The sequence below is a fragment of the Dermacentor variabilis genome, chromosome 3 (genome assembly GCF_050947875.1).
Source record: "Dermacentor variabilis isolate Ectoservices chromosome 3, ASM5094787v1, whole genome shotgun sequence".
NCBI lineage: Eukaryota > Metazoa > Arthropoda > Arachnida > Ixodida > Ixodidae > Dermacentor > Dermacentor variabilis.
The window spans coordinates 983,478-1,009,735 of record NC_134570.1 but is presented as its reverse complement, the minus strand read 5'-3'; the positions used below and the strand labels follow the sequence as shown (position 1 = coordinate 1,009,735).

The window sequence follows — 26,258 nt, the reverse complement described above, 5'->3', positions numbered from 1 at the left end:
GTAAGAACCTGACTGCGCGAACCATTGTTCAGTGTAGTTTAATACGTGTAAGCTAGTGATTGCTACAATGCTTTTTTCAGATAAATGGAGTTTGAGCTGGTGTACCGGTTTTTGTAACAGTGAGGCGTTACGCCTGAATTAACCGACCGTCTCACGTAGCCGACGGAATTCGCCGCCTTCACGACTTCGGTTACGAGTAGTGTGCGGATGGCGCACAGATGAAGGTCACTACACGTACTGCATGAACCGGGAAGCTTTTCACGCGTTTAAACCGTCTTTGTAGATTGCCGACAGCTTTGGACAGCGCACAAATGCCGACGATCGCATCCCCGCTTACGGTCCACGAGGAGGCATGCAGGAACACAACACTACAGTTGTTTGAGCGGAAACGAGCTCACTAGGTCGGCGAAAGATCGGCGAGATCACTAGATCGCTTTGCAAAAAACATACTCACCAAAGAGCATTTCCAACACGAGGGGATCCCAAGACTTCGCTTTCGTTCGCGTCGAAAGCACTGCTCGCACCAGCATCGTTTGCTTCTTCGAGAGGCCGGCTCTTCGCAATCGGCTCGTACATGTAGGGAGTAACGCCGAACTCCTCAGAAAAACGCAGTCTCTTTAAATTTTCCATTACCTCTTAATTTTCCATTACAGCACCAAACTACCTGGTACCGTGCTTCATGTGTAACGGCAGCGGTCGGTCACTAGAGTGGACGTCACGAGGCGCCCAACCAATCACAGGCGGAAACGAGACGCGCGAGCTGGGCGTGTCCGCTGCTGCACTTTTCGTCGAAATAAAATATATTTGCGCTTTCTTTCGCTCAATTTCGATACGATATTCGAATTCGGAGGGTTGAAAACCATTATGTACACATGTTCACTCATTTTCTTCTGGAAAACCTTTCAGCTTCCCTTTAAGGCGCTCGAGCGCGCTCTAGCTAGCAGAGTGCGCTCTTTTAAACTTAACGGCTAAAAAGCGACTTCCGGTGCGTGATTACGGAGCGCGCTCTACGCGCGCCATCCTGGAAACGGTGCGCGAGAGCGCCAGCCTGCCACGGCTTCCGGAAAAATGACGTGTTTCGTACTCTTTCCACTGATGCAACTCCGTTCTCCTGGCCCACTCGTTTCTCCCACCACCGCGCAGCCGGGCGCCCGAAGCAGGCGAGATCGGGAAGTTGGCGTGTTGGAGCGGTTCGAGCTTGGCGCGAACCGAAAATTACGGCACGTTCATTACTTGCCAGAGGCACAGGTACGTAACCGAAGAGTCGCAGTTTGGCACCTTCTCGTCGCTACATTCATGCGTACGACTTCTTCAGGTCCTCATGTTATGATGGAAGAGGTTGGGGCAGTTGAAGTGACGTCGGTGGAAGCGTTTTTGCCCTTGGATGGCGTAGTGCACATATTCGGTGACGGTGAGTACTAATAAAAGAGGAACATCTTCTAGGACCAGTCGGTGCATTGTGACGGTTGTTGACTAATGGCGCAAGCTACGTAAAGGATAACTCACTAGGATAAACCCGAAGTCAGTTGAAGTGCTTTGTGTTATCGTTCACCCGGCCTGCGCAATTAGTTAACCGCTGCACGTAATCGCACCGTCTTTGTCTGCTTTTTACATTCTGATATCCTCTACATATGTTTTCTTTTTTGTTGTTTCCAGATGCTAACGGTCCTTCAATGCTACTTGCAGAGCCAGGAAACGAAGGCTGTGAGTATGCCTTGCTGGTAGTTTTTGGGGTCACAATATCCCAGCTGTCGCACTGTCATTTCACATTTCACTGTAAGCACGTAATTGTCGACGAAGGCATCGTGTCCACCTAATATACATAATTTGTTGTACGTGTAGTACATTGTGACTATGATGTAGCATCCGTGTGAGGCTATGTGTGCTGCCAAACCTTCCCACAAACCGAAACGCACCTTTTTTTCTGCTAGCTTTAGTAAAGTTGATCAACACGCTGCGTCGGGCTGATTGCTGACGACGTATTAAATTTATTGGCCGCCTTGTCACTCACTTTTTCTGCCTTTTGGCGGATTGTATGCTTTTATTATTTATTTATTCACAAATTACCCTGCAGCGCCCATAGTTTGGGCGTTAGAACAGGGGATTACAACATTGAATAAAATACATTTTCACTTGCACTGTGCACTTGATTTTCATTCAGCCTGTTCCAATGGTTAACTGGTAGGACAAAAATGAGTTCGTCTAAGTGGCAGAACACTCCAGGATTTTGCAATCATGATCAGTGTGCCTTGAGTTGTAACGAGGTTTCCTGAGGTAGATGTCGCTGTTAAATCCAGCATTGTTATAGTAAATCAAATATGAACATTTTAACCTAAGTTTATTGCTTTATCATTTTACAGACTTTGTGTGCAGATATTGCACCCAGCATTGATAAACTGAATGCATATCTTTTTTCTGTTATTTGTATGTTATTTCTGTTATTGTAGCATTAAGTAGTGCCACTTCGTAAAATGGTAACATAGCACTCATGCAGCATATGTTCCATTTTTTTTATTTCCCAGGTGACCACATGAATGAGTATGACCTCTGGGTGGCCGATGATTGTACCGACTGGGACCTAGCGGGTGACCACAATTACAACAGTAACTCCATACATAATTTTTAAACAGTGTACCTCATCGTCATCATTCATTGTACCCTTAAAAAAGGATCTTGTACAAGGCATTACATAAGGGGGGGAGGGGGTTAAGAGATACCAAAGGACATGTCATAACATGCATGTAATATTTGACAGAACAGCTCAACAAGTTAATGTGAAACAAGGTAATATAATTGCTGTCAATGGCATCACGGGTACTAATAACATTTATAGAAGATATTAAAGAATCAGATACTGAGAAGAATAAAAGTAATGTTGAATAATAGATGTATCGACAATATTACAGGCAATGAGACGCAAAGCGTGCACACTGAGGAACAAAATTACAATCATTCTTTAAACCCGACACTGTATACGTGTTATTAAAGAAAAGTGAGAGGCGTACAAGCTTTTATTGAAAGACTACTTAGTATGAGGATCAAACAAAAGCTGATGATAAGGACACTCTAAATTTAGCTGCGTCATGCTCGAGAATAACAGCTGCGGGTACACTGTTCCACTCTCGAACAGCTGACGGGAGGCAAGATTTGTTAAGTGTAAGTGTAGAGCCATGAAGATGTGACGCAGGCATCTGCTGCCGCAATCAACACCGCGAAATGGACTATCCGGCATTTTAGCGTTAACTCCTTTCCAACCTGCACGTTTCTTTTCTGTCGAGGGCTGCTAATGTGTGGTTCACATTTGGTGTCCCACTTTGTCTCAATATGAACAAGTCGCTTTCGTGGGCATCACCTTCGGCAGCCATTTTTGCGGGCCGTTCCACCCATACGGCTATCAACTTCATACACTTCGAACCATGTAAGCACATATGCTGGTCTCCGTTCTGAGCAAATTATGGCCGAGGTAGGCCACAAGTACAATTTGCCCATGGCTGCAGCAGGAAAGAACGAACGGGAGCACCAGTTACGGTGCGGGATTTCTGGGAGCCTGCGTCGCTGTGCGGACTGCAAGAGCAAATGCTTACCTCGAAAGACTGCTTACCAATGCAACTGACCAGGCCTCCACATCCAAGAAATGTAACACGTCGACCACAACCAAGTGGGGCAGCAAAACCAGATACTGCAATCAATTATTCAGTGTAGCTTGCGCAAAGACCCAGGCTATCGAGGAAGAAGACCAATCATCTACGAGACTAGGAATATGGAAAATGAGAAAGCTTGCATCCAAGAGAGAAGCCACTCTGCTCTGCAAGCATTGAAGGCCAAAAACATCAAGAAAGGTAAAATGGTGCATAGCAAACGGTGCGTAGGTTAATGCAAGACACATGTCGATGTTGCGTCAGCTATTTCAGGAGAGGAATTGTGCATGACAACGTACATTAAAGGGTACTGCTACAGATATGTTATGCTACTAGACAGTGACTGGTATTAAGTATCAGCGCTGAATCGGTTGACCTTTATGTTTGGATGAGGATGAATTATCTCTAACGAGAATGGGCAATGAAAAAGCTTGCATTTATAGAAGAAAAATTACACTTGGTACAAATGGAATTGGCATGGCCAGGAAGCTGATTAAGGGCAAACTGAAGGAACTCGTTTTCGCCAGCGACGTCCATGCTTGATCAGAAGTTGCAGATGCATCTGAAGACGAAGAATTTCTATAAAGTCCTTTTTGAGTTACCTGGATGACTCAGCCAATTTGTCCGTGCTGGTGGAATGGTGGCTGAAGCATTTTTCTGTCTTGACACAGTGTTCTGCAGACTCGATATCTCATGCAAATTCTTCTGCATGCGCTTCTTTGTTCGTGGTGTAAAAGCCTTGCAAATTTTGCTCCAGCCCCTTTCTGTTAGTGTGGATAGGAGCTCCTGTGACGACCAAGTTATGCTTGGTATGGACTCTGTTGGGGCAGAACGGTGACACATGAGATACAGCACAGATTAGCCACACTCATGTGTGTTTTCTTTTATGTCCGAACGAATTTTTTATTTTATTTTTATTTAGGAATACTGTAGCCCTCACTTGAGGGCCATTACAGGAGAGGAAAAAAAATTTAAACACCGACAATACAACGTTATACATCACTGTCAAACACAAATTACAGGCAGGATGAACAAATATACACAGAACAGCAGTAATCATGATCAATTCTTAATTAACCCGTTGTCTGTAATACAATTCCAATAGACTATAAAATTCGTTAGCATCTTGTGCTGTTACAGTGCAGTCCGGAAGGCCATTCCATATATGAATACATGAAGGAAAGAACGAATATTCAAAACCATCAAGGCGTGTTTTATAAGGCTGTACACAAGCACTGTGGTTTAAACGCGCACTGTGTTTTAAAGGAGGGCGAATGTATGTTTCTTTGTTTATTCTTATTTGATTTCTGGTTATCTGGAAAAATAATTTCATGCGTTGTTTTTCTCGTCGTGTTTCTAGCAATTCCAAGTCACAACATTTCAACATGTGTGTTACAGAATCGGCTCTCCGATAACGCGAACAAACAAAACGCACCGCGGTTCTCTGAATTTTTTCGAGTTTATCTCGTAAGTACAGTTGGTGAGGGCTCCAAACTGAGGAGGCGTACTCCAAAACCGGGCGAACAAATGTTTTGTACGCAATGAGCTTCAAATGTGTTGGTGCATGCTGCAACTTTTTTCTTAAAAAGAAGAGTTTCCTGTAAGCCCTAGAGCAGACCTCCTCCACTTGGGGGCGCCAGCACAAGTCATGATTAATGATCACCCCCAAGTACCTAAAACTACGTACATTCAACAAAGAGTTGTCACCAATTTTATAGTCAAAGGAAGGCACAGTTTTCTTTCTTGTTATATGAGCAAACGTCGATTTCGAATAATTTATCACCATTCCCCACTTTATGCACCAGTCATGTAAACCTTGGAGGCACCGATTAATTTTCCTTTGGTCGGTTTTATCTGCCACAGTTTCAAGTTTCATTTTAACAGGTGATTCCAGAACACTGGAAATATCATTGATGTTAATCAAGAACAAAAGCGGCCCCAATACCGACCCTTGTGGAACCCCTGACAATACTTCTAGTGGATCAGACATGATGTTTTCAATCCGGACGGATTGTACACGACCGCTCAAATAGGCTGCAATCCAGTTCACAATGTCTGGAGCAATACCTGCGTTCTGGATTTTAAAAAGCAATTTACCATGCGGTACCTTATCAAAGGCCTTTGCGAAATCTATGCAGATGACGTCAATTTGTTCGCAGGCATCCAAAGCTAGATAAAAATCATGAACCGTCTCAATGAGTTGTGATATAGTGGATAATCCGCTTCGAAATCCATGTTGTGATGAAAAGAAAAAGTTATTGGCTTCAAGGAAAAGAATGATATGCTTTGCTACTGCATGCTCTATAAGCTTACAAGTCACAGAAGTAAGCGATATGGGACGATAGTTGCTAACTTGATTTCGACTGCCGGATTTAAAGACCGGAATCACAACACCGCTACGCCAATCTTGAGGTAGTGAACTGGTTTCCAAGGATTTTCTAAAGATTATGGTTAAGTAAAATGACACCCATTCAGCATATCGCCGTAAAAATTCACTTGGGATCCCGTCTGGCCCGCTTGCTTTCTTGGCATCAAGCGTAAGCAATTGTTGAAATATGCCAGCCTGAGTGATTTCTAGGGGGCGCATTGCGCAGGCGCCCAATTCACTGCGCTCATTGTTTCTTTGCTCTGTTCTCGTCTTCGTAAATACTGACTGGAAGAATACGTTGAAGCAGTCTGCTATTTGCGTTTTTTCCGTTATCATTTGAGATCCGCTTTTTATCTGGTGTATCTCTTCTTTTTTATCCCTTAAGTGCATCCAAAACTTTTGTGGCGAAGATTTCAGGAACCCAGGAAGCGTTATGTTAAAGTACTTTTGCTTAGATTCCCGTAACACTAATTTTAGTTGAGCACGCAAATTGGACACCTGGGCTGGGTTTTGTTTGTTTTTGCGTAATCGTTTTATTCTGCGTTTTAAGTGTATTATTTCCCGAGTTATCCATGGGCTATGCTGCTTTGTTTTTTTCATTCGGGTAGGAATAAATTTGTCTACGCAGTGCTTGACGATTCCCTTGAACCGTTGCCACAATTCTTCTACAGATTCACTAGATGACGCAAGTTCAAATTCACTAAATGATAGACTTAAGTTATCTACTATTGTTGTATCGTCTGCCCGTGCGTAGTCGTTTATAAGTTTAAAAGCAGGTAATCGCCGGCGACTGGGTATATCGATTGGTATATCGACAGATATCATTTTGTGGTCCGATATTCCTGGTTCAACTGACACACTATTAGCAGCTATTTTGCAAGATAGGAACACAAGGTCTAACAATGACTTAGAATATAAAGTTTCTCGTGTATTTTCTTCAACAATTTGCCGTAAATAATGATAAATCATAATTTCCAGTAGTTTTTCAGCACTCGAAACTTCCGTATGTCCGGGCGAGAGAGTTTTCCAGTTTATGTGGGGTAAGTTAAAATCTCCAGTCATTATTAGCCTTGTATTATTATTCAAATGAGTGCACAAAAAAGCGTTTAATTCGTCCAGGAACTCAGGCGTGGTAGCAGAGGCCCTGTATATGCCTCCCACTATGAACGCAACGCCGTTTAATGAGATTTTGCACCACACTGCCTCTGAAAGGCTACAGTCTATTCTTTCTGCCCTAACTGATGATTTCGCAGCTACAGCTACGCCCCCACCTCTTGAGCCCCTATCCCATCTGAATATTTTATACCCTGGAGGAACAACACAGTCATCTGGAACTAAACTATTCAACCACGTCTCTGTAATAATAACTACGTGTGGATTATGAGAGAGTAATATAGATTCAAGTTCTGTGATCTTATTTGCAATACTCCGTGCATTCAACAAAAGAAGACGTAGCTATGCGTGCTGCTTAGAATTAGAAGCGCCCTCCGAAGCAGTAGTTGCAGAGAAGCAGTGCAATTTTCGAGCAGTTTTGTCCCTGCTTTGCGCTATTTCCCGACGCTGTCCTCGTGCTTGGTCCCAAGCGTACCATTTGTCTTTTACTTTCAGTTTTTCATGGATCAGTGAAACCTTCACCCCGTTAGCTCTTTCCGAAGCAGCACTTTCCCATAACTTCCTTCGAATTTCCACCGTTTCTGGTGCATAGTCATTGCTGACTGAGTAGGAGGATCCCTTCAGTTTGTAGCAGTTTTTCATCACGTGCTCCTTTTCCTTATAGTCATAGAATCTCATGACAACCGGCCTCCTTTTTCCGTCTTTAATCCTGCCTAGGCGATGTATTCTTTCTATCGTCTTTACCTCGATGCCGAACTTGTCCTGAAATACCTCTTCCATGACAAATTTTTTCATATCACTGTCTGTTTCAGAGGCACTTTCTTCGACACCAAAAACGAGAAGATTGTTGCGTCTGCTCATGTTTTCATATTCGACCAGTTTTTTGGCTTGTAACCGCACGGTATCCTCAAGAGAATCTATTCTGGCTTTTATTTCCTGGATACCATCTAGTGCATTGGATACTTTGTTTATCTTTGCATTCAGTTCGCAAATTTGAACCTTAATGTCATTCAAACCACTATCAGCCGCAGTCTGGTTATCTAGTATCATCTGCAATAGCTGGGCGGTTGTTGGCCCAGGGTTTTTTTCAATATCACCCGACATTATAAGCAGTAGCAACATCGACCAACAATCGACAACAGTCTGACAAAATCTACGAGGGCACGGCAGAACTAACAGAAAACGGTTTTCGCTACGGTAAGATGGAACTTCATATTGAAAACGAACCTGCAAAAGCAGCAGCAGCGGCTTAGACATGCTGTCCACAGGCTGAGTGCCGTGCCCTCTGAAGTGGCCCGTGTCTCGATGGTCCTTTAATACTGTTGGTGCCGATGACGTCACTCCACGAGGCAGGTGATCCACGAATGCGTAGGCAGTGATTCTGTCGGCGAGATGATGTGGCAAGTGTAGCGTCCGCTCGGTATCGCTTGATGAAGCCAGAGCGGAAAAACACGCCAGGACCTGCAAAAGCAGCAGCAGCGGCTTAGACATGCTGTCCACAGGCTGAGTGCCGTGCCCTCTCATTATACTGAACAATTATACTGAACCATAAACATTAACAAACATTCATTTCTGCTGCAAACAAATGACACATATCTCAAGATTAGCAAGCCAATACAGCATATATCAGGCATATTTATTTCTGAACCACATGTTGTTTACCTTGCAGCAACAGCCAATGTCCACACAATGGCCTCGTTGTAGCAGGCAGCAGCTTCTGTTTAGTGTGTCGAGTGTGTTGCTTTATAGTGGTGCCATCCTCATTACTGCATGTCTGGAACAGAAATTTTGACTGAATAAGAAATTGGAAAAGCAGAATTTTGCAATATGGAATGCAAGAAGGTGTGACATATATATTGTAATGGTTTGCGACTACATAACCCATGCAAATGTACCCTGTCTGCTCTAGGGTGCTTAAGCAGCACGTTAAATAAATATTGCTATTGTCCGTAAATTTATGTCTGCCTAACTATACAATGCATGTAAACAGCTGAAGTATTATTAAGATCACAAATGAGAACATTTGTGCGTTCATTTATACACTGGAAGAGATCACACTGCTGGTTCCACAAGCAAATGCATGAAAGTCATGAAGCTATTAGAATTGATGCATTATTTTCCTGCACGAACGTGATGCACTGCTTCACTACTGAAAAAATAAATGCCCTACGGTAAACCAAACTGAACAGCAAGAACATTTGGAATCATCAAATACGAAATATGAGTGAATTACCACGCTTGCAACTGTTTAATACATTAAATTCTGTACTTTCACATCATTTTACCAATGGATTATTGGTTTTGTAGACGAAAGAAATTGCCGGCGGACTCGAAAAAAAGTTTTATATGTATATTGTTAAGGCTACCCAGTCACCTGTGGCCACGGCTACAATGAGATGAAAAATGAGACTCACGTTCCGATATCGCTCTTTCTTTCCCGATGGTATGTGTATAACGACAGCCTCGCAAGTAACGGTTTATTTAGGAAACATCAACGGAGGATCCCGACTGCCATATGTTGTGCAGGATCTAGTTTGTTAACTTGTCTCCGCCTTTAAGTTAATGAGACGAATATTATATAACGATTCAAGCAGCTGTTTAAATGACTCACCGTTATTGCCGTTGTCAGACGCACCAGAATCCACCTCCCGTTTCGATGCAGACGTGTTTCGAAGGGCTCACGACCGATACCCAACTTTCGGGCTTACATGTCCGCTTGCAAACACGTCTCTTCACCCCAGGTTAAATAACGCGAGACATCGAAGCGCAATAAACTAGTTTTAGCGAAAAAGAACCAACCAGTCTCAGTGCGCGAACGAATGAATCGGTGCCGCCATGGACTCGAAAATACCGGCAAAATTTTTAAATCCAGGCCAGGGGTCACGTGAAAGATCGATGATGCTGAACGCTATTTGCGTTTATAGTGACAAAGAAACAATAAACTTACTTACAAAGAGTATAATATCTAATTAAGAATGATAATTTTGCCCTCCTTTTTATGTAATAAAAATGCTTCGGTAATTGTAAGACAAAGCTTGTATGATAAAATGGCCCTTATTACGGCGCCTCTAGCGGAAAATATTCAAACTAACGTAAGCATCCCGAAGTAATTTTACTATGCTGGTTTTGTTAGCAGCAGCGCGCGGTCGATTCTTTCGCCCTCTGTGGCCATTTGTTAACTTGAGAGTGTGCGGGGCCTGACTGTACCTTCCACAGTGGTTCGAAAATAAGAAGCGGCGGCGCTTGGAACTTAGCGCGGGGCCCGACAGATGGCGCTGCTTAAACAGGAAGCGCCATCTGGAAAAATAGGAAAAAACATTGATTGAAACATACATTGAAAAACATACAGGAAAAACATTGATTCACAGTGGAGGAAAAGAACTAGGCAGCTTACCAGCAAGTATGCGGCCTGTAGGGTGCACAACACAGCAACAAAGAAGGTCAAGCGGAAAGTCAGAGAGGCTGAATTAATCTCATGGGTGACGGCAATTGAAAAGAAGCGTGCCATGAGTAACTACTTAAGAGGAAAAAGCGAAATCAGGAAAGAAACCATTTATGATAACTCAAAGGGAAGCTCATTACTTTTCGAAGCGAGATCGGGATGGCTTAGAACACGCACCTATAAAGCGAGATATAAGAAGGAAGAAGAAGCATGTGCTTGCTGCGGTAAAGCTAGGGACTCCTCAACTTGTCCCGGTAAGATGCAGTAGACGCGAAACTGCGTCACATGGCCGAGGTGCTTTTCGTCACAAAGCCAGGTGCGGCGAGCATGCCCAAAAACTACCGAAATAAGTTATAATAATGCATGGGCTCATAGAAAGCGTCGCAAACAACTCCCAGTACGAGTAATTATCTCAAATTAACTAGGCTTGGACGGCGGAGCTGTCTTTCGATAACTGCGTCACTATATAGGTTCAGTTTTGTGCAGTAAGCCTAAATGTGCTTGAAGTGCGTCGCAGACTGTCAAACAAAATTCCTCACCTTGGTGTAGCCCAGGGTGCCGTGTCGAAATGCAGACGGAACACAAGAGAACGCCGGGAGCCCAAAAAACGGGCTTCATCCAAACAGACGAGTCGCCGAGCACGCGAGCTTCACATGCGCAGCCGGCCTCGCTCACTCCTGTGGCATGTCTGGCGCATGACGTATGCACGCGCGTCTGGGGTGCCCCTAGCTTGTTGCTAGGCAACGCAAGAAAAATAAGTCGCAAAGTGTAAGTTCATTTACACGCAAAACTTTTTTAGTTTTAGTGGGAAAGAATAAAAACATAAAACGTTGTAAGTTCATTTCACATTCTTTTTTTCTGATGCTCGCGTCAACCAACGGATGGAGTTGAAACTAGGCATGACGTCTTTCCCGTTGCCAGTTTTCGCCGAGTGTCCGCTCTTGTTGAATTTCTTTCTCTATGATAGTAGTTTTATCAGTGGCATAAACTTGGAAACATTCGCTAAACTCAACTAACAAGCATGGTGTGAGCATGCAGGGGCAAACAGGAACGCATCACACTCGATGACCGCGTACACTCGCTGTCAAAATGCTGGCGCCAGCAAGTGCGGCAGCAGCAGCAGCGAACGAAGTGACCTTCGTGCTGTCTAGCGCTTCAACGCAGACAGCGGCTATAAAACAGCACGTGCAAATGTACGAGCCGTCTGCAGATCGCTTCCAAGATACGGCGCGCGCTGCCGCGCAAAGTGCGCAGTTTCTGGCGGAGTAGAAGCCGCCCCCGCTTCCCTCCCGCGCTGCCTCCCCACTTTCCTCCGTTTCAAGAGCGAGATTGAGCCGCGATCGCCAGTACTCTTTGCGCCTGGTTGGGAAATACGCAGTTGCTGGTTGGTTGCTGGCGGAGCTCAACGCCGACCCTCCTCTCTTTTACCCCACGGCCTTTCGTGCGACGGAAGACGGCGTGTCTGCCCTCCGCACTCCTCACTTACCCGCGCGCGGCGACGGTGTTATCACCCTTCGTTTTTTTACGGAACATCGCGGCGATGGCGGCGTCAAAAATGCGCCTGAAGTATCCATCCTGGTGTTATCTATCCTCAGACTACGTTGAAGTTTTTTATCCGGTGTGCCTCAGGGCGCAGTTTTAGCTCCCATTCGCTTCCTTCTTTTTATCAACGACAAGGCAAATGGCATTGACGCTACTGTACGGATGGTCACAGATGACTGCATTATTTATAAAGCAATACAGACCAAGCATGATCAAGTAGTTTTGAATGACGCACTTAAAAAGATAGCGAGATGGTGTCAGGACTGGCAGAAGACGCTAAGTGCAGAAAAAAATGGTCTGCATGACAGTCACGAGAAAGAAAGCACCACTAACCTTTCCATACCGATTTCAGCAAACTACAAAGGGTTGAAGAATACAAGCATTTGGGTATCATTATTTCTTCCGATCTAAAATGGAACAAACACGTGTCATACGTAGCAACATAATCACTCTCAGCGCTTTTTTCCCTCAAGCGCTCCCTCAGATACGCTTCACATAATACCAAACTACTCGCGTACACGTCACTCATTCGCTCCGTTATAGAATACCGTGCCATATGCTGGTTCCCATACACTAAATATACCATAGCGAAGTTAGATTGCGTACAAAGAAAAGCAGCCAGATTCATTTAAAATAAATATCGTCGTCATGATTCCCCAACTGAACTTGTACGCTTAGCCGGACTCCCAACAATTAGCGATCGTGCTAGATAACTCAGACTAAAATTCCTGTTCATTATCCAGAGCATTGCTCTAAAAGCAGACGAAAACAAGTTTTTAGTACACTCTAACGCTATAATTTCAAGAACGAAGCACAATAAACAATTATCTGAGTATAGATTTCAAAATGACACCTTCAGGTATTCATACTTCCCTAAAGCTATCTATCAGAGAATGGAAATGGAATCTGTTACCACAAGAGCTTGTCGAGTGTACGATCCCCAATTCCTTTTGTCTAAGCTGTCTGACCATATCTTTGTTGCTACGTGATGAACTGTGGTTTTTACATTGCGTTCTGTTGTCACCAAGAATGTGCATTTTCTATGTGGCTGTACGTGCGTATGAATAAGCTTGTTTTTAAACCAAAGCCAAGGCCTCTTGTAAACGATTATCGTTGAGCCCTGTGTGAACGATATATTTTTCCTTTTTATGAATGTACCCTTTCCTGCCAAAGCCTTCGTTATAGCAGTGTGTACCAAATAAAATATAAAAAATAACAGCGCAAAACATAGACGGGACACGAGACGGAAAGACGACACCACAATCGCAGCGCTTGTGGTGTCGTATTCCCGTCTCGTCTCCCGTCTACGTCTTGCGCTGCGCTTGTGTTGTCGTCTTCCCATCTCGTGTCCCGTCAACGTCTTGCGCAGCGCTTGTGGCGTTGTCTTCCCGTCTCGTGACCCGTCTACGTTTTTCGCTGCGCTTGCGGTGTCGTATTCCCGTCTCGTGTCGCGTCTACGTTTTGCGCTACGCTTGTGGTGTCGTCTTCCCGTCTCGTGTCGCGTCTGCGTTTTGCGCTGCGCTTGTGGTGTCGTGTTCCCATCTCGTGTCCCGTATACGTTTTGCGCTGCGCCTGTCCTGTTGTCTTCCCATCTCGTGTCCCGTCTACGTTTTGCGCTGTTAACAACAGGATGGAAAAGCACAAGCCCAAGCTGCTATTAGTGGAGTGGAATCCATGTAACTGCTATCGCAATAAACACCCGAGGACACCTAAGCACTTTTTATGGGTTCTGAATGCGAAAGCATTAATGTTCAACTGAGCGGTACTTATAGCTATGAACTCGTCGCCGGCAAGCGAGCACGTTGAGACGTTCGGCCAACGCCTCCCAGATGACACAAGGCCGGTGCACTTCGATCTGTGAGGTCATACTACCTCGCCCGGCAGCCGTAGAATGTAATGGGCGCGCTCCCGCGTAAGCCGCGGGGATTTTGACGCCACCGCTTTTGTCAAGCCAGGTTTGGCAATAGAAATTTCGGCCCAATCAGCATGACAGACAGACAGATTTATTAGACATCATGGTCATACAATGTCGGGAACATGGGTAAAAATCCGAAAGAGCGGAGCTTGACAATGGCCCATGCCCCCTCTAAATACAGGCTACTTAAGTTGTACAAATCTATTACAAGAGATTTGACTATAAAACGATTAACACATAATACAAAAACAGCACTTGAAAGCACAATACACGATTCAATTTAACACAGGAACGTCAATTAATTATTCCAAACAAGAAACATAACTTGACAAAGCAAAAATAAGTTCCAGAGTACGGAGGCGAATAGCGCATAAGTTTTTCAACACAGAAAACAAAAACTAACAAGTCACATAGCATTGTCAAGTGAGTTGACTAATGATGTTAGTCTGTAATTTAGCGACTGTGCGCCGTAGCTGGTTAGTGTTTTGGGAACGTACGATGTTTCGTTATGCCGTGTATGGTAATCGTTAGTATTTCTGGTGAGGTTGGGTATTTCTTGAGTCAAACTGTTTCCCTATTTTTTGCTAGTAAATCATTGTAGATGAAATTTATGGTGGTTTCGAAGGCTGCTAAAAGGTGGTTCGGTGTGAGCGTGGCACTGTGCGTGAGCAATTGCGCGAACAGCTTCCTTTGCAATATCAACAGCTTAGTGATGTTAGTTGTGGTGGTACTACCCCTGACCAGGTGGAAATAGTTAATATGCGATAAAAATAGCGAATTGTACATTATCGCCTTAACAGTTCGTGGTAAGAAAAACGTAATCTTGTTAGTATCCCAACAACGCTGGTAACATTTTTGGAAATGAAATCAACGTGATTATTCCATGTTAGGTGTGCATCAAATATAACTCCAAGACTGTTGGCGCAGGGAGCAAGTTCAATTATCAAAGTACGACGTGCACAACCCAATGAATCCATGTGTGGTGCTTAACGCATTTGAACAGTCCCTCATATGGGACGAAGAGTGCTGCCTAGCCATAACTCCTGGTGAACACAAACTCTCAGCATATATTCCATGACGAAAGAGCGCTACAGTTGTCCTTTCCTCATACGTCCCTTCGGGAGCACCGACGGGTTTCACCACAAGCCCATCCCACGCTCTTTATCAATGCCACAAGTGAGGTGCGTCGCAATGACAGTCGCTGTGTCTTGCCCGACGGCATGGTGTTGATGGCACTGAAAGTGCTCCAATTTGGAGTCAGTCGCAGCCTGGCCGTCACGTTTCGCGTCAACGACGGCAACGAAAGTGCTCCGATTTAGAGTCAGTCGCGGCCTAGCCGTCGCGTTTCGCGTCAATGAAGACACCGACAAAACCACACGCCAAATGCTTGAAGACGAACACTTCGTACAGGATACCATTGACCAAAACATGGCCTTTATGAAGGGCGTTCCCAACACGGCCCACTAATGACTACAGCGAAAGAAAGATGTCTTCGCTATGATACGCGACCTTGGCAAGCCGACTGCGTTCCTCAGAGTGTCAGCCTCCGAGATGCATTGTCCGCGATTAGTCACTCTGCTTGAGCAGTTGCGGGATCAAGATCCTGCCTTACAAGTGCACGTGTCGGAAATGACATCCACCTGCCGTGCTCAGCTCGTCAGCAGTGAAACTGTGGTGCGGACCATCTACTTTCACAAGCATCCTAAACTACCTGTGTAGCAGCACTCACTCACCTTTCAAACCTTACCGCGTCGTCAAGTGCATTGAATTCCAGTACCGGTGTAGTCCGCATGCTTACACCTTAGTTTGGTTGGATAACACACCTGGCAAAACCGTTTCGTCGGACATGCCAGAAACGCTCCGCCTCGAAACGAACCTGGTGTCCCTCAGTACCTCTCTGTTGCCGCGCTTGCGTACTCAAGTGCACCCACACACACACCTGCTACAAGCGCGGCAATTTTCGTTGCCGTTTTTCACTCCTTTCTGGTCCACTGACGACACCATGGTGCTGTTACCCTATCCGCCTACGCAAGACGATGCTGAAGCCACGCGGCGTATGGCACTGAAAGAACGCTTCTTGCAGATGCACGCCGCTCTGGAACGCACCGACTACAACACCAGCCAGTTCCTTCACCACCATGCAGTCACTTCCCAGGAAAAATACTGCATATCATATTGAGGCACTAGGCCTAGTCCCACTGTATAATTCAGCTGCAGGGCCGATGGAGTGACATTCGCTGAATGTCAAAAAACCAGACTGCGCATGAGCGTCCGGGGCGTCCTCAGATGTCTTGGGGTCCAATCTCTTGATGTATGGAACGTATTTACGCGGAAGGCAAGATTTTTCACAGGAGCGGTGAGCAGCCACCTTAGCAGGGAAACTTCGTCGTCGTCCCTCCCCAAACAAGCACATCGTTGCAGCTCGCACACCCGAACGAGTCATCATAGAATAAAGAAACAACTTTAAAGAAGGAAAACTGTACCATAGAATAAAGAACAACTTTAGAGAAGGGAAGCTGTACCTTCCGCAGTGGTTCGAAAATAAGCAGCGGCAGCGCATGGAACTGATCGTGCTGATCGTGCAAGGTTTTCCGATATGCTTAGTCAGTATGTGTAGCTTGTTCATATTTTTGTGTCCAGTGATTGATTGCCTGTGTTTGTTGCTTGTGTTTATTTAATACTTTGGTACAATGAAGTCTTTGTCTATCTTGCCACACTTCTTACTGTAATGCCCATCAGGACGCTGTATGTTGTGCCTGTATTCATTCAATTTCCAACATTGGTGCTGTCAAGTGTTCCTTTATTTTGCCTCGTCTCCCCTACTGTAATGCCCACTAGGGCGATAGGTAATTACTTGAATAAATAGATAAATAAAAATGGCAGCGAACTACACACTGAAACTGACCCACGCCACGTTCATTTGGTCGACCAAAACGACGACAAAGATTTGCTCGGAGCCCCTAATGCTAGGTGCGAAGCGGCAAGAGGTCGTTGCGCCGCCATATGCACGTGTTAAGGACATCATGACCGGTGACGCCTACAGGCAAATGATGCGGCTCGTCAATAGGGAACAGCTCTAAATGGTTCGCGAGGTCATCCACCGCCTAATGACGCCAACTTCCAACCCATAGACTGAGAATGTTACTGACTGGCGCTCTCGGCCGTGGCAATACCTTCGTTCTGCGCCTTATTACGGGCGCCCATAACCGCTACGCTAACACTAACGCATACGTCGCGTGCGCCACAAGAGGCAAGCAAGCGGTGGCGATCAGTGGACTCACCGTGCACTTCAAGCTCACTATGCGTGCCTACGGGGGCCTGCGCGACGGAGACCTGTGCAGCGTTCACCGACGTCAAACGCGTCATTGTGGATGAATGCAGTGTGACGAGCAGCGACACTCTCGCACGTGCCGACGACCGTCTGCGACAGATCACTGGCAATCTGCATTTTGCTCGGCGCGACCCCAGAGTGAATCTCCGCATGGCTGCCATTGGCTGTTTTTGAGCAGACGCTCTTTCGACGCTAGCGCCAAGGTCTCCTTCAGTTATGGTCCTAGCATGAGGGCGAAAATTTGGCAAAATGGCGGCGCACGCGATTTTTTACGTTGTCATGGCAACAGAAACGGCAGGCACGCGGCACCTCCTCACCTTAGAGCTCTTTGTTTTTCCTTTGTTTTTATTATGACGACCCGCTCCGCTCTCTGTCCGCCCTATCCCGTGCCCCGCGCGCCTTTATTCTTGCTTTCTTTTTGCCTGTCCGCTGCGCTTTTCTTTATCGCGCGCGTGCACTTACCCAGGCATTGTTTGTGAACTGGCGCGTGGTGCGCCGTGGGTTCCTTATGCGTTAGCACGCAAGCAGTTTTGTCCATACTTCGACTATGCCAGCATATGCAAGAACATATACAAGTTCCACTTCCAACACAACAGTTCCTTGGCCTCGTTTTATTGACTTCGGTTTCCGAAAACAAATATTTTGCCAAAACTTGGTACGATACACGCTAAGAAAGTAAATGAAGGTGAAAAATGCATGACATGTGCAGTCGACCAAAAAAGTTTACGGACCAAGAGATCTGACGACAATCTGAATATCTCCGCAGCCTCAAAACGCAGCCTGGTATTCCCGTTTACAGCCTTTACTGGTATATGTGAACAACATTGTGATGTATGGTTTTACTGGCTGTTTTTAAAGGCTGCTCGTATATTTCGCATATTCTGAGACCCTATGGTCCGTAAACTTTTTGGTCGACTGTACATGATTACTAAACAACACAAAAGTTAACAGACAGCCAAATGACAAAAAGATATGGAACTCAAGAAACCGCGAAGGCTGTCTCATGTACACACATATAAAAGATTTTTACATAATGCCCTGAAGACCAAAGTGTAGAAAAGATTCTGATATACTCACTGAGATTTTGCACACAACTGGACGACGTGTATGACATAGTGATGACAACTAAAGAAAGGGTAAATTCACTGCTAATGGCAAAAGAAATGACCTGCAAATTCCTAAAAATTGAATAAAATACTAAGATTGTTTGATTTACATTGTTTGATTGACAGCCATAAAAAAAGCAAGAGCTTATAAACCTGCACAAAGGTATATGAAATGTGTGACATCTTCATTAATACTGAATAAAATGGAAAAGACATGACAGAACAAAATAGTATTGTACTAAAGACTGAAACACACATTATCACATTATTGTGCACTTGGTCACAACTCGAGTAACGGTGGCAAGGGGGAACAGAAGGTAGTCAGCTTTTGCAGCAGCACATAGAAAACATTCGCAGAAAGGCCTATTCCTCAATCAAAGACCAGGTAAAATAAGCCAACAACACGACTTTTCTTTCACCCCGAATGCAATGCTTAGCATTAAAATTACGTCACTTAAGGAACTAAGTCGTACCTACTGGGCACCCTTTTGTGTAATAAACACGAACTGCAAAAATCTGCATTTGGGACAATTGCAATGCTCGTGCTTTCCGGAAGAAGAAAAGCGTATCATGGGGGGGGGAGAGGGGGGGGCTACACATGAAGGTTGTTCGCGCGGTTTTCCCATCGGCGCGCGCGATTACTGAGACAATACACAAACACGAACAGTAATTTTCAGCTGTTAGTACGTTTGTAGAAAGTGACACGCAGAAAAAGCACTCAGGGCTGAATGGAAAGTCGGGCAAGTCACTGAAGTTACAGAATGAGACTTGGCACTTGACACTTCCAGAAGCCTGCGGCTTCTGGAAGTGTCAGCTGGAAGTGTCTGAAAGGCTAAATTCATGTCAGCGACATGAATTTAGTCTCGTTCTTTCCCGCTCCTGGCAGCGCGCGGACCGGTTGGTTGGAGCGTCGTGGTCGCATTTATCGTTTCCCGTTGTTTTGCAGCAATTCTGTTTCCGTGCGGAACGTTCAGTGGGTGCTAAAATGCCAAATAAGTGTTGTGTGCCGGGGCGCACCGGCAACTGCGAATACGGGTAAGATGATACAAGTGTTTTCTTTCCCTAAGGACGACGACACTTTCAATAAGTGGCTACGCGCAATTCCTAGGAAGGACTTCGCGCCCACTTCGTACACTAACGTAAGAATTCGTAATGGTCGTTTTGTGTGCTCCTAGTTGCTCGTACTTGTTAAGCACTTTTACTGTGATACTTCCGAAGTCCAGATAGACTTACTGTGCCCACACGGACTGTAACCACGCTTGCACAAAGAGGACAGCATTACGTTATTTTAATAAGTGGCTTCTCAGGCGTTTAGGAGACCTTTGTATGTTGCTGCAGGTTTGCACGGATCATTTCCACGCTTCATGCATCGCGAGCACGGCTTTATACACGGATCCAAGAACAGGAAACGTCCTTACAGTTGCACTGCCAGTACCGCGGTTTCGCCGTGGATCTGTGCCTATAGTTTTTTTTCCGGCTGTCCGTCGTATCTTTCAGCACCAGACAACAGCACGAGAGAAGCACCTGATGCCAAGAGGAGCCGACTAGAAGCTTCCCAACTGGCCCGTGCTGGCTTCACGGAGCAGGAGAGAGACCATTTTTCGTCCTTCGAAGAACTCAAGGCGCGCTTGCAGGTGTCGGTGAAGTTGACTGTGATCCATAAAGAAAAGTGCACGATGTTTTTGAACATGACCGACGATCGTGAACCTTGGTTGAAGGCGTCATTGACGGTATTCGAAAACCTTCAAGTGTCTGCCTGCTATTAAGACTCCGCAATCAAGGACCTTCGTAACACTGTTGTACCGGACTCAGTTCGCAGAGTAAGGTCCTTGTTAGAAATTTTGGACAACCTGTGCATGCTCTCCTAGGAGAGCTGTTGTTCTTGCCCCCTGTTGCTTACAATACATTCCATGCAAGAAATATTGGAAGGACGCACTAAGAAAGAAAGAAAGGGGCTGTAAAGTTTATAAAGAAACAATTACTACTGCTTTCTCCAGAGCGTATTCAGTATAACAGACAGGTAATGGTGTTCGCATGCATTCTCCACACAATATCGCCGCATGCCTATAAGTTTTTGAGAGGAACAAGTGCACTAATCTTTCCCCATCCGAGCACTATCAGGAAAGTGTGCTCATCTGGTCAAATGTGCCCAGAAATTGATTCTTGCGATGAAACTTTCCTTCAGTATGCTTCCCGGAGATTTAAACATCTGCAGCCACATCAACACACTGTGACGCTGATGCTTCACAAAATTCATATCAAGCATTGTTTTGATTGCTAGGGTGGGAACATATGTCGTGCTGCAGTGAATTCCAACGAGGCAGCAACATCAGTACACGTATTTATGGTTCAAAGTCTGCTGGGCTCATTCCAGGAGGTAACACACAGTCTTCCGGTAAAAACCATACAGGGCGACCAACTTCATGCCATACTGGAGAAGGTAATCTTACGCTTAGAAGACATTCGGGTACAGGGTCATAGCTGTTGTCTGGGACAATAACTCACTAAACAGGAAGGCAATGAAGATGTTTCTGCCAAAGCCGATGCTTCGTCATGTTTACCCACATCCGGCAGACCCATACCGACCGCTGTATTACGTGGTAGATGCTGCGCATCTCTTTAAGTGCATAAGAAATAATTGGCTGAACCAGAAAAATGCAGGCACTTGCTTTTTCTACCCAGGCTTCGAGCTTTTAAACAATGATGCCCGTCCTGAATTCAAAATGAGTGCCTCATTTAGGCATTTGAGAGATTTGCATAAAGAGGAGTCATCTGGATATGGCTTGACGTCAAATGTACTTAATCCAAGTAATTTGGAACGGTGGAATGTTAAGCTGGTACTGCAGGTTTTTAATCCGCACGTAGCCGCAGCCATGGCAGCTCGCAGTAGTGAAGCCAATTTTAAGCATGCGCCATCAACAGCAGATTTCATAAAAATCATTCTTCGCTGGTGGAGTATTGTCAACGTAAAGATACCGAATAAAGGCTTCCATCATCGTAATATTTTCGAAGAACACATGTCATAACATACAGGTGACCCAAAAGTAGCTTTTCTAAGTGCTTTCTTATATGGCTCGACGTCTGGGAATTTCATGGGCACGACACTGGAGTCCTTACCAAGGAGGCATTGAGTGCCCTAAGACTCTGCTCAACCCTTGTTGGAATTGGTAAAGTACTGCATAAGTGAGCTTCACTTCAAGTATGTCCTACTAGGGAAAGTCCAAACGGATCCTCTCGAGAGTCATTTTGGGCAGTACCTGCAGGTGGTTGGTGGGCAGTACCACATATATTTTCGACTACTCTGTCAAACAGAGGGCAGGATTCGCCTTCAACATGCCCTCCCAAGGATGAGCACTGATGGCCTCAGGCTTTGAAGAAACAGTGTCAGAGATGTAGGCACCTCCTTTAGCGTTGATGTTAGCAACGGTGACCTCGACGCGCTCAGAGCACGAATGCCAGCTACTGGTTATGTTGGTGGGTATTGTGCCCATGCTACAATGAAAGTTCTAAAGTGTGAAAGCTGCCGAGGGCACTTGGTTGTTACTAGAAATTAGAACGAAATGGATGAAGACACCCACTCCTAAATCGCACAACTGGACCGAGGTGGCCTCAGATTTCCCTCTGCACTTGTGATTACAGTAGCCATGTACACGGAGATTGTAGTTACAAAGCTTGTGACACAAAGTGCCTGCACACAGTTTCTCCATTGACCCTACCAAAGGAGTGTCGGCAACTGAGTCTAGAGTCTCTGCTGTTGAGGACATAGATAAATGGGAAAATGAGCACGCCTACGAGCTCCTTGTCGCGCTGGTTGCAAACTGTGCAGCAAACATAATGATGAACAACTTGTGCAAACAAAGGAATGATCATCTAAATATTAGAATAGAACAGAGGGCAAAAAGCCGAAAAGCTGGAAGCTTTCTTGAAAAGTAATTTTCCATACCTTGTACTCTGCAGATTTAATTGTGTTAAATTGCACTGCGGGTATTTTATTGCAGTTTTCTGATGTGATTTTTTCAGACATCTTCTGCCTTTTGCAGTAAAAGAGCCTTCTTTTTCTTGTGTCGTGCATATTTTCTAGCCTAGATTCAAATGGGAGATCGATGTATTGTAATTTGAAATTGTAGTGTTTTTGGCATCTCAATGCGATATGTTTCTTTTTGTATCATTGAAATAAACCTCAGACAGTCTTTGCTGTGGTTGGTGAATGACTTATTTGTGATAACTTGTGGTTGTGTGTGCTTTTATTGTCCAGAGGGCATACAGATACAGAGATATTGTGCAATTTGGTTTGTGCATTGGCGTTTCTTGTGGATGCTTCTACCTGTAGCAGTGCAATAAGTGGTCCTTTGCGTCACTCATTTATCCTACTATAGTCCACAATTTCGCCACCGATATGTTTAATGGACAATGGTTTTTCGCATGCCTTTGAATGCAATGTATTGTGTTTGATGCCTTCGAAGTGCAGCATCTTTCAATCTGACAAATGAGTGAAGTAGTACTTTTGTCTGGCCTGCAATTAAAAGGGCAGTATGGTTTTCGTGTTCTAACTTTTGGCATGGCTTTGGCATTGCAGTGTGCTATGTTCTGCTTTCTGTCATTATACTGAGGGTCCATGTGCGTACATTATTAAACAAATGGCTATTTTCGGGTATTGTTACTGTGATTGCCTCTTATCAGTGCAATGACTTCTGGCTGTCACTCATGATATTATAGTACACAATGTCAAAGGTGACATGTGTCTATACTACAGCGCGATATCGTTTCCTGTCATTCATTTCAGCCACGAACACTCTCTAGTAGTAAGGTTACATACGGCAGGACCGCTTCCCACGTCTTGTGCTCAACGTTGACGTACATCGCTAGCATGTCGGCGAGGGTCTTATTCAGGCGCTCCGTGAGACCATTCGTTTGCGGATGGTAGCCAGTTGTCCTCCTGTGGCTTGTCTGGCTATATTGTAGAATGGCTTGGGTGAGCTCTGCTGTAAAAGCCGTTCCTCTGTCAGTGATGAGGACTTCTGGGGCACCATGTCGCACCAGGATGTTCTCGAGGAAAATTTCGCCACTTCGGCTGCGCTGCCTTTTGGTAGAGCTTTAGTTTCAGCGAAGCGGGTGAGATAGTCCGTCGCCACAACGATCCACTTATTCCCGGATGTTGACGTCGGAAACGGCCCCAACAAATCCATCCCAATCCGCTGGAATGGTCGACGAGGAGGTTCGATCGGCTATAGTAACCCTGCTGGCCTTGTCGGTGGTGTCTTGCGTCGCTGACAGTCTCGGCATGCCTTGACGTAACGGGTGACGTCGGCGGTTATGCGGCCATTAATACCTTTCTTGTATCCTCAATAGCGTCCGGGAGAAGCCGACGTACCCGGCGGTCGGATCGTCATGTAGGGCGTGCAGTACTTCTGGACGGAGCACCGACGGAACAACAAGAAGGTAGTTGGCGCGGACTGGTGAGAAGTTCTTCTTCACGAGTAGATAGTTTTGAAGCGTGAAGATAACCCGCGCTTAAATGCCTTGGGTACAACGTCGGTGTGCCCTTCCAAATATTCGACGAGGCCTTTTAGCTCCGGGTCTGCCCGTTGCTGTTCAGCGAAATCTTCCGCGCTTATCATTCCAAGGAAGGCGTCGTCATTCTCGTCGTCTTGCGGCGGCGGGTCAATGGGGGCGCGTGATAGGCAATCGGCATCGGAGTGTTTTCGTCCGGACTTGTAGGTGTTTGGATCGCACCGCTGGCGCGATCGGTTGGGAACTCGGCGCTGACGCCCGTGGTTGTACCTGGGTCGCAAGCCCCAAGGGTAGCGTTGGCCTGGCGGCCTGGGGTACAACTGGAAGCATCCGAAGGTCCCGGCAAAGCATGAGTCGACTGGTAACAACAAAACAACTTGTTTATTTTAACATCGCAAAGAGTTGGCGGTCAGGTTGACCGAAGTAGAGAGACGGGAGAGCACTTTACTCAACAGAAGAAATCGGAGCCCTCCCTTTTGGCGTCCGGGGGCAGCTGTTTTTATACTCTCGCAGTTGAGGGCAAGAAGGAACCCCTCAAAAGACGAGCACGTGAATGTACAATGGGCTAATGGTGACGCACACTGTCGTAGCGCTGCCGTAGCACCATGTCGAGCACGATCTCGTAGCACCCTGTCGTAGCGCTGCCGGTCGGGCACAATGACTGTAATGAGCGGATGATCCCTGCTTTCGCATCGCCTGGTTCGGGCACAATGACTGGAATGAGAGGGTGATCCTTTGCGGTCGCATCGCCGCAGTCGCGCCTGGAAACACCTGCCGATGAGCGTTGCGGCGACGATGATCGGGCCAAAATGTCTGCCGCCCCGCCGCAGTCGCGCCGGCAAAACCACGTGTCGCAGGCGAAACGCAACAGACCGCCCCGCCGGGGGAAGGAGATCCCGATGGACAGCGGACTGCATCCGCTGTCCGGAGGGATGTCGCTCGATGATGCTCATAACCGAAGTCGGGCGTCCCTCGACGTTTCTTGAGCGCAGCGCACAGAGAAGGCCTCGTTCTCTCGTTCAGGTTCGCACGGGACACTGCAAAGTGACTTCGGGAGAGTTCACATTTTTGTTCTCGTTCCCGGCAAGCGTTAGAACTACGCTGAAACTCAACCGCTCAGTCAGCAAGCACGGCACAACCCTCACTAAGCCCTGCCAGGCTCTTTCCCCTTTTTATACCACTGCCTAGTTCCTTACAGTAGTCTAGCATCACTCAGAACGCGTCCACAAATTGAAAAATTGCACTAGAAAGCATATCATCACTTTGAAACACTAAACAAAAGCAATATGTTAAAAAAAATCCTGCCTCAGGAAGAAAAACATCAGTAACAAACAATTTTGAGGCTGATTCCTACGTTAGGGGCTTCGACTTAAGCCATCGGCGTTACCGTTGAGACTCCCCTTTTTGTAACGCACCTCAAAGGAATATTGTTGTAAAGCGAGGCTCCAGCGCAGGAGGCGGCCATTTTTGGGAGAGATGGTCTGCAGCCATTGGAGAGGGCAGTGATCCGTCTCAATGATAAACCTCGAGCCGGCTAGATAGCATGACAATTTCTGAACGGCCCACACGAGACACGCACACTCTTTCTCGGTGGCGCTATACGCCTGCTCACGACTGGTCAGCTTACGACTAGCATACAGGACGGGGTGTTCTACTTCTCCATTTTCCCGTTGGCACAACACAACGCCCATGCCTCGCTCACTAGCATCGCACTGAACAATGAACCCTTTTGTATAGTCTGGCGATCGTAGCACAGGCTGGCTTGTTAGGGCACTCTTTAGGGCGCTAAACGCTCTTTCCTTTGTCTCGTCCCAGACGACTGTTTGAGGCTCTGTCTTTCTTAGAGCATCCGTCAGGGGAGCGGCGATATCAGAGTACCTGGGGATGTACCTCTGATAGTAGCCGGCGACACCTAAGAACGACCGAATATCGGTCTTCGTGCGCGGTTGCGGAAAGTCTCGCACAGCGGCCACTTTTATTTCAGAGGGGCGGCGACGACCCTGACCAATCACGTGACCGAGGTAGACAACCTCGGCCTGTGCTAACTGGCACTTAGGAGCCTTGACTGTCAAGCCCGCTTCGCGCAGGCGGGTTAGCACTGCCCGCAAGTGTGCCATATGCTCAGACCAGGATGCGGAGAATATCGCTACGTCGTCTAGATACGGTAAAGCGAATTCTTGCTGTCCCCGCAACACTTTATCCATGAGGCTTGAAAAACAGTATGGCGCGTTCTTCAAACCAAAACTCAACACTTTAGGACGGAATGTTCCCATTGGTGAAATGAACGCCGCA

At 46.0% G+C, this 26,258-nt stretch overlaps 1 protein-coding gene across 1 annotated transcript; it reads left to right on the top strand.

Annotated features, from left to right (window-relative positions):
• The first annotated feature begins 1,142 nt into the window (after positions 1–1,142).
• On the top strand, positions 1,143–23,092 carry LOC142575076 (uncharacterized). The gene is made up of 5 exons (XM_075684039.1): positions 1,143–1,248; positions 1,316–1,411; positions 1,657–1,704; positions 2,523–2,603; positions 19,794–23,092. Exons 2-5 carry the CDS (start codon positions 1,327–1,329, stop codon positions 20,219–20,221), a joined length of 642 nt encoding a protein of 213 aa, XP_075540154.1. The 5' UTR covers positions 1,143–1,248; positions 1,316–1,326; the 3' UTR covers positions 20,222–23,092.
• Positions 23,093–26,258: the final 3,166 nt, after the last annotated feature.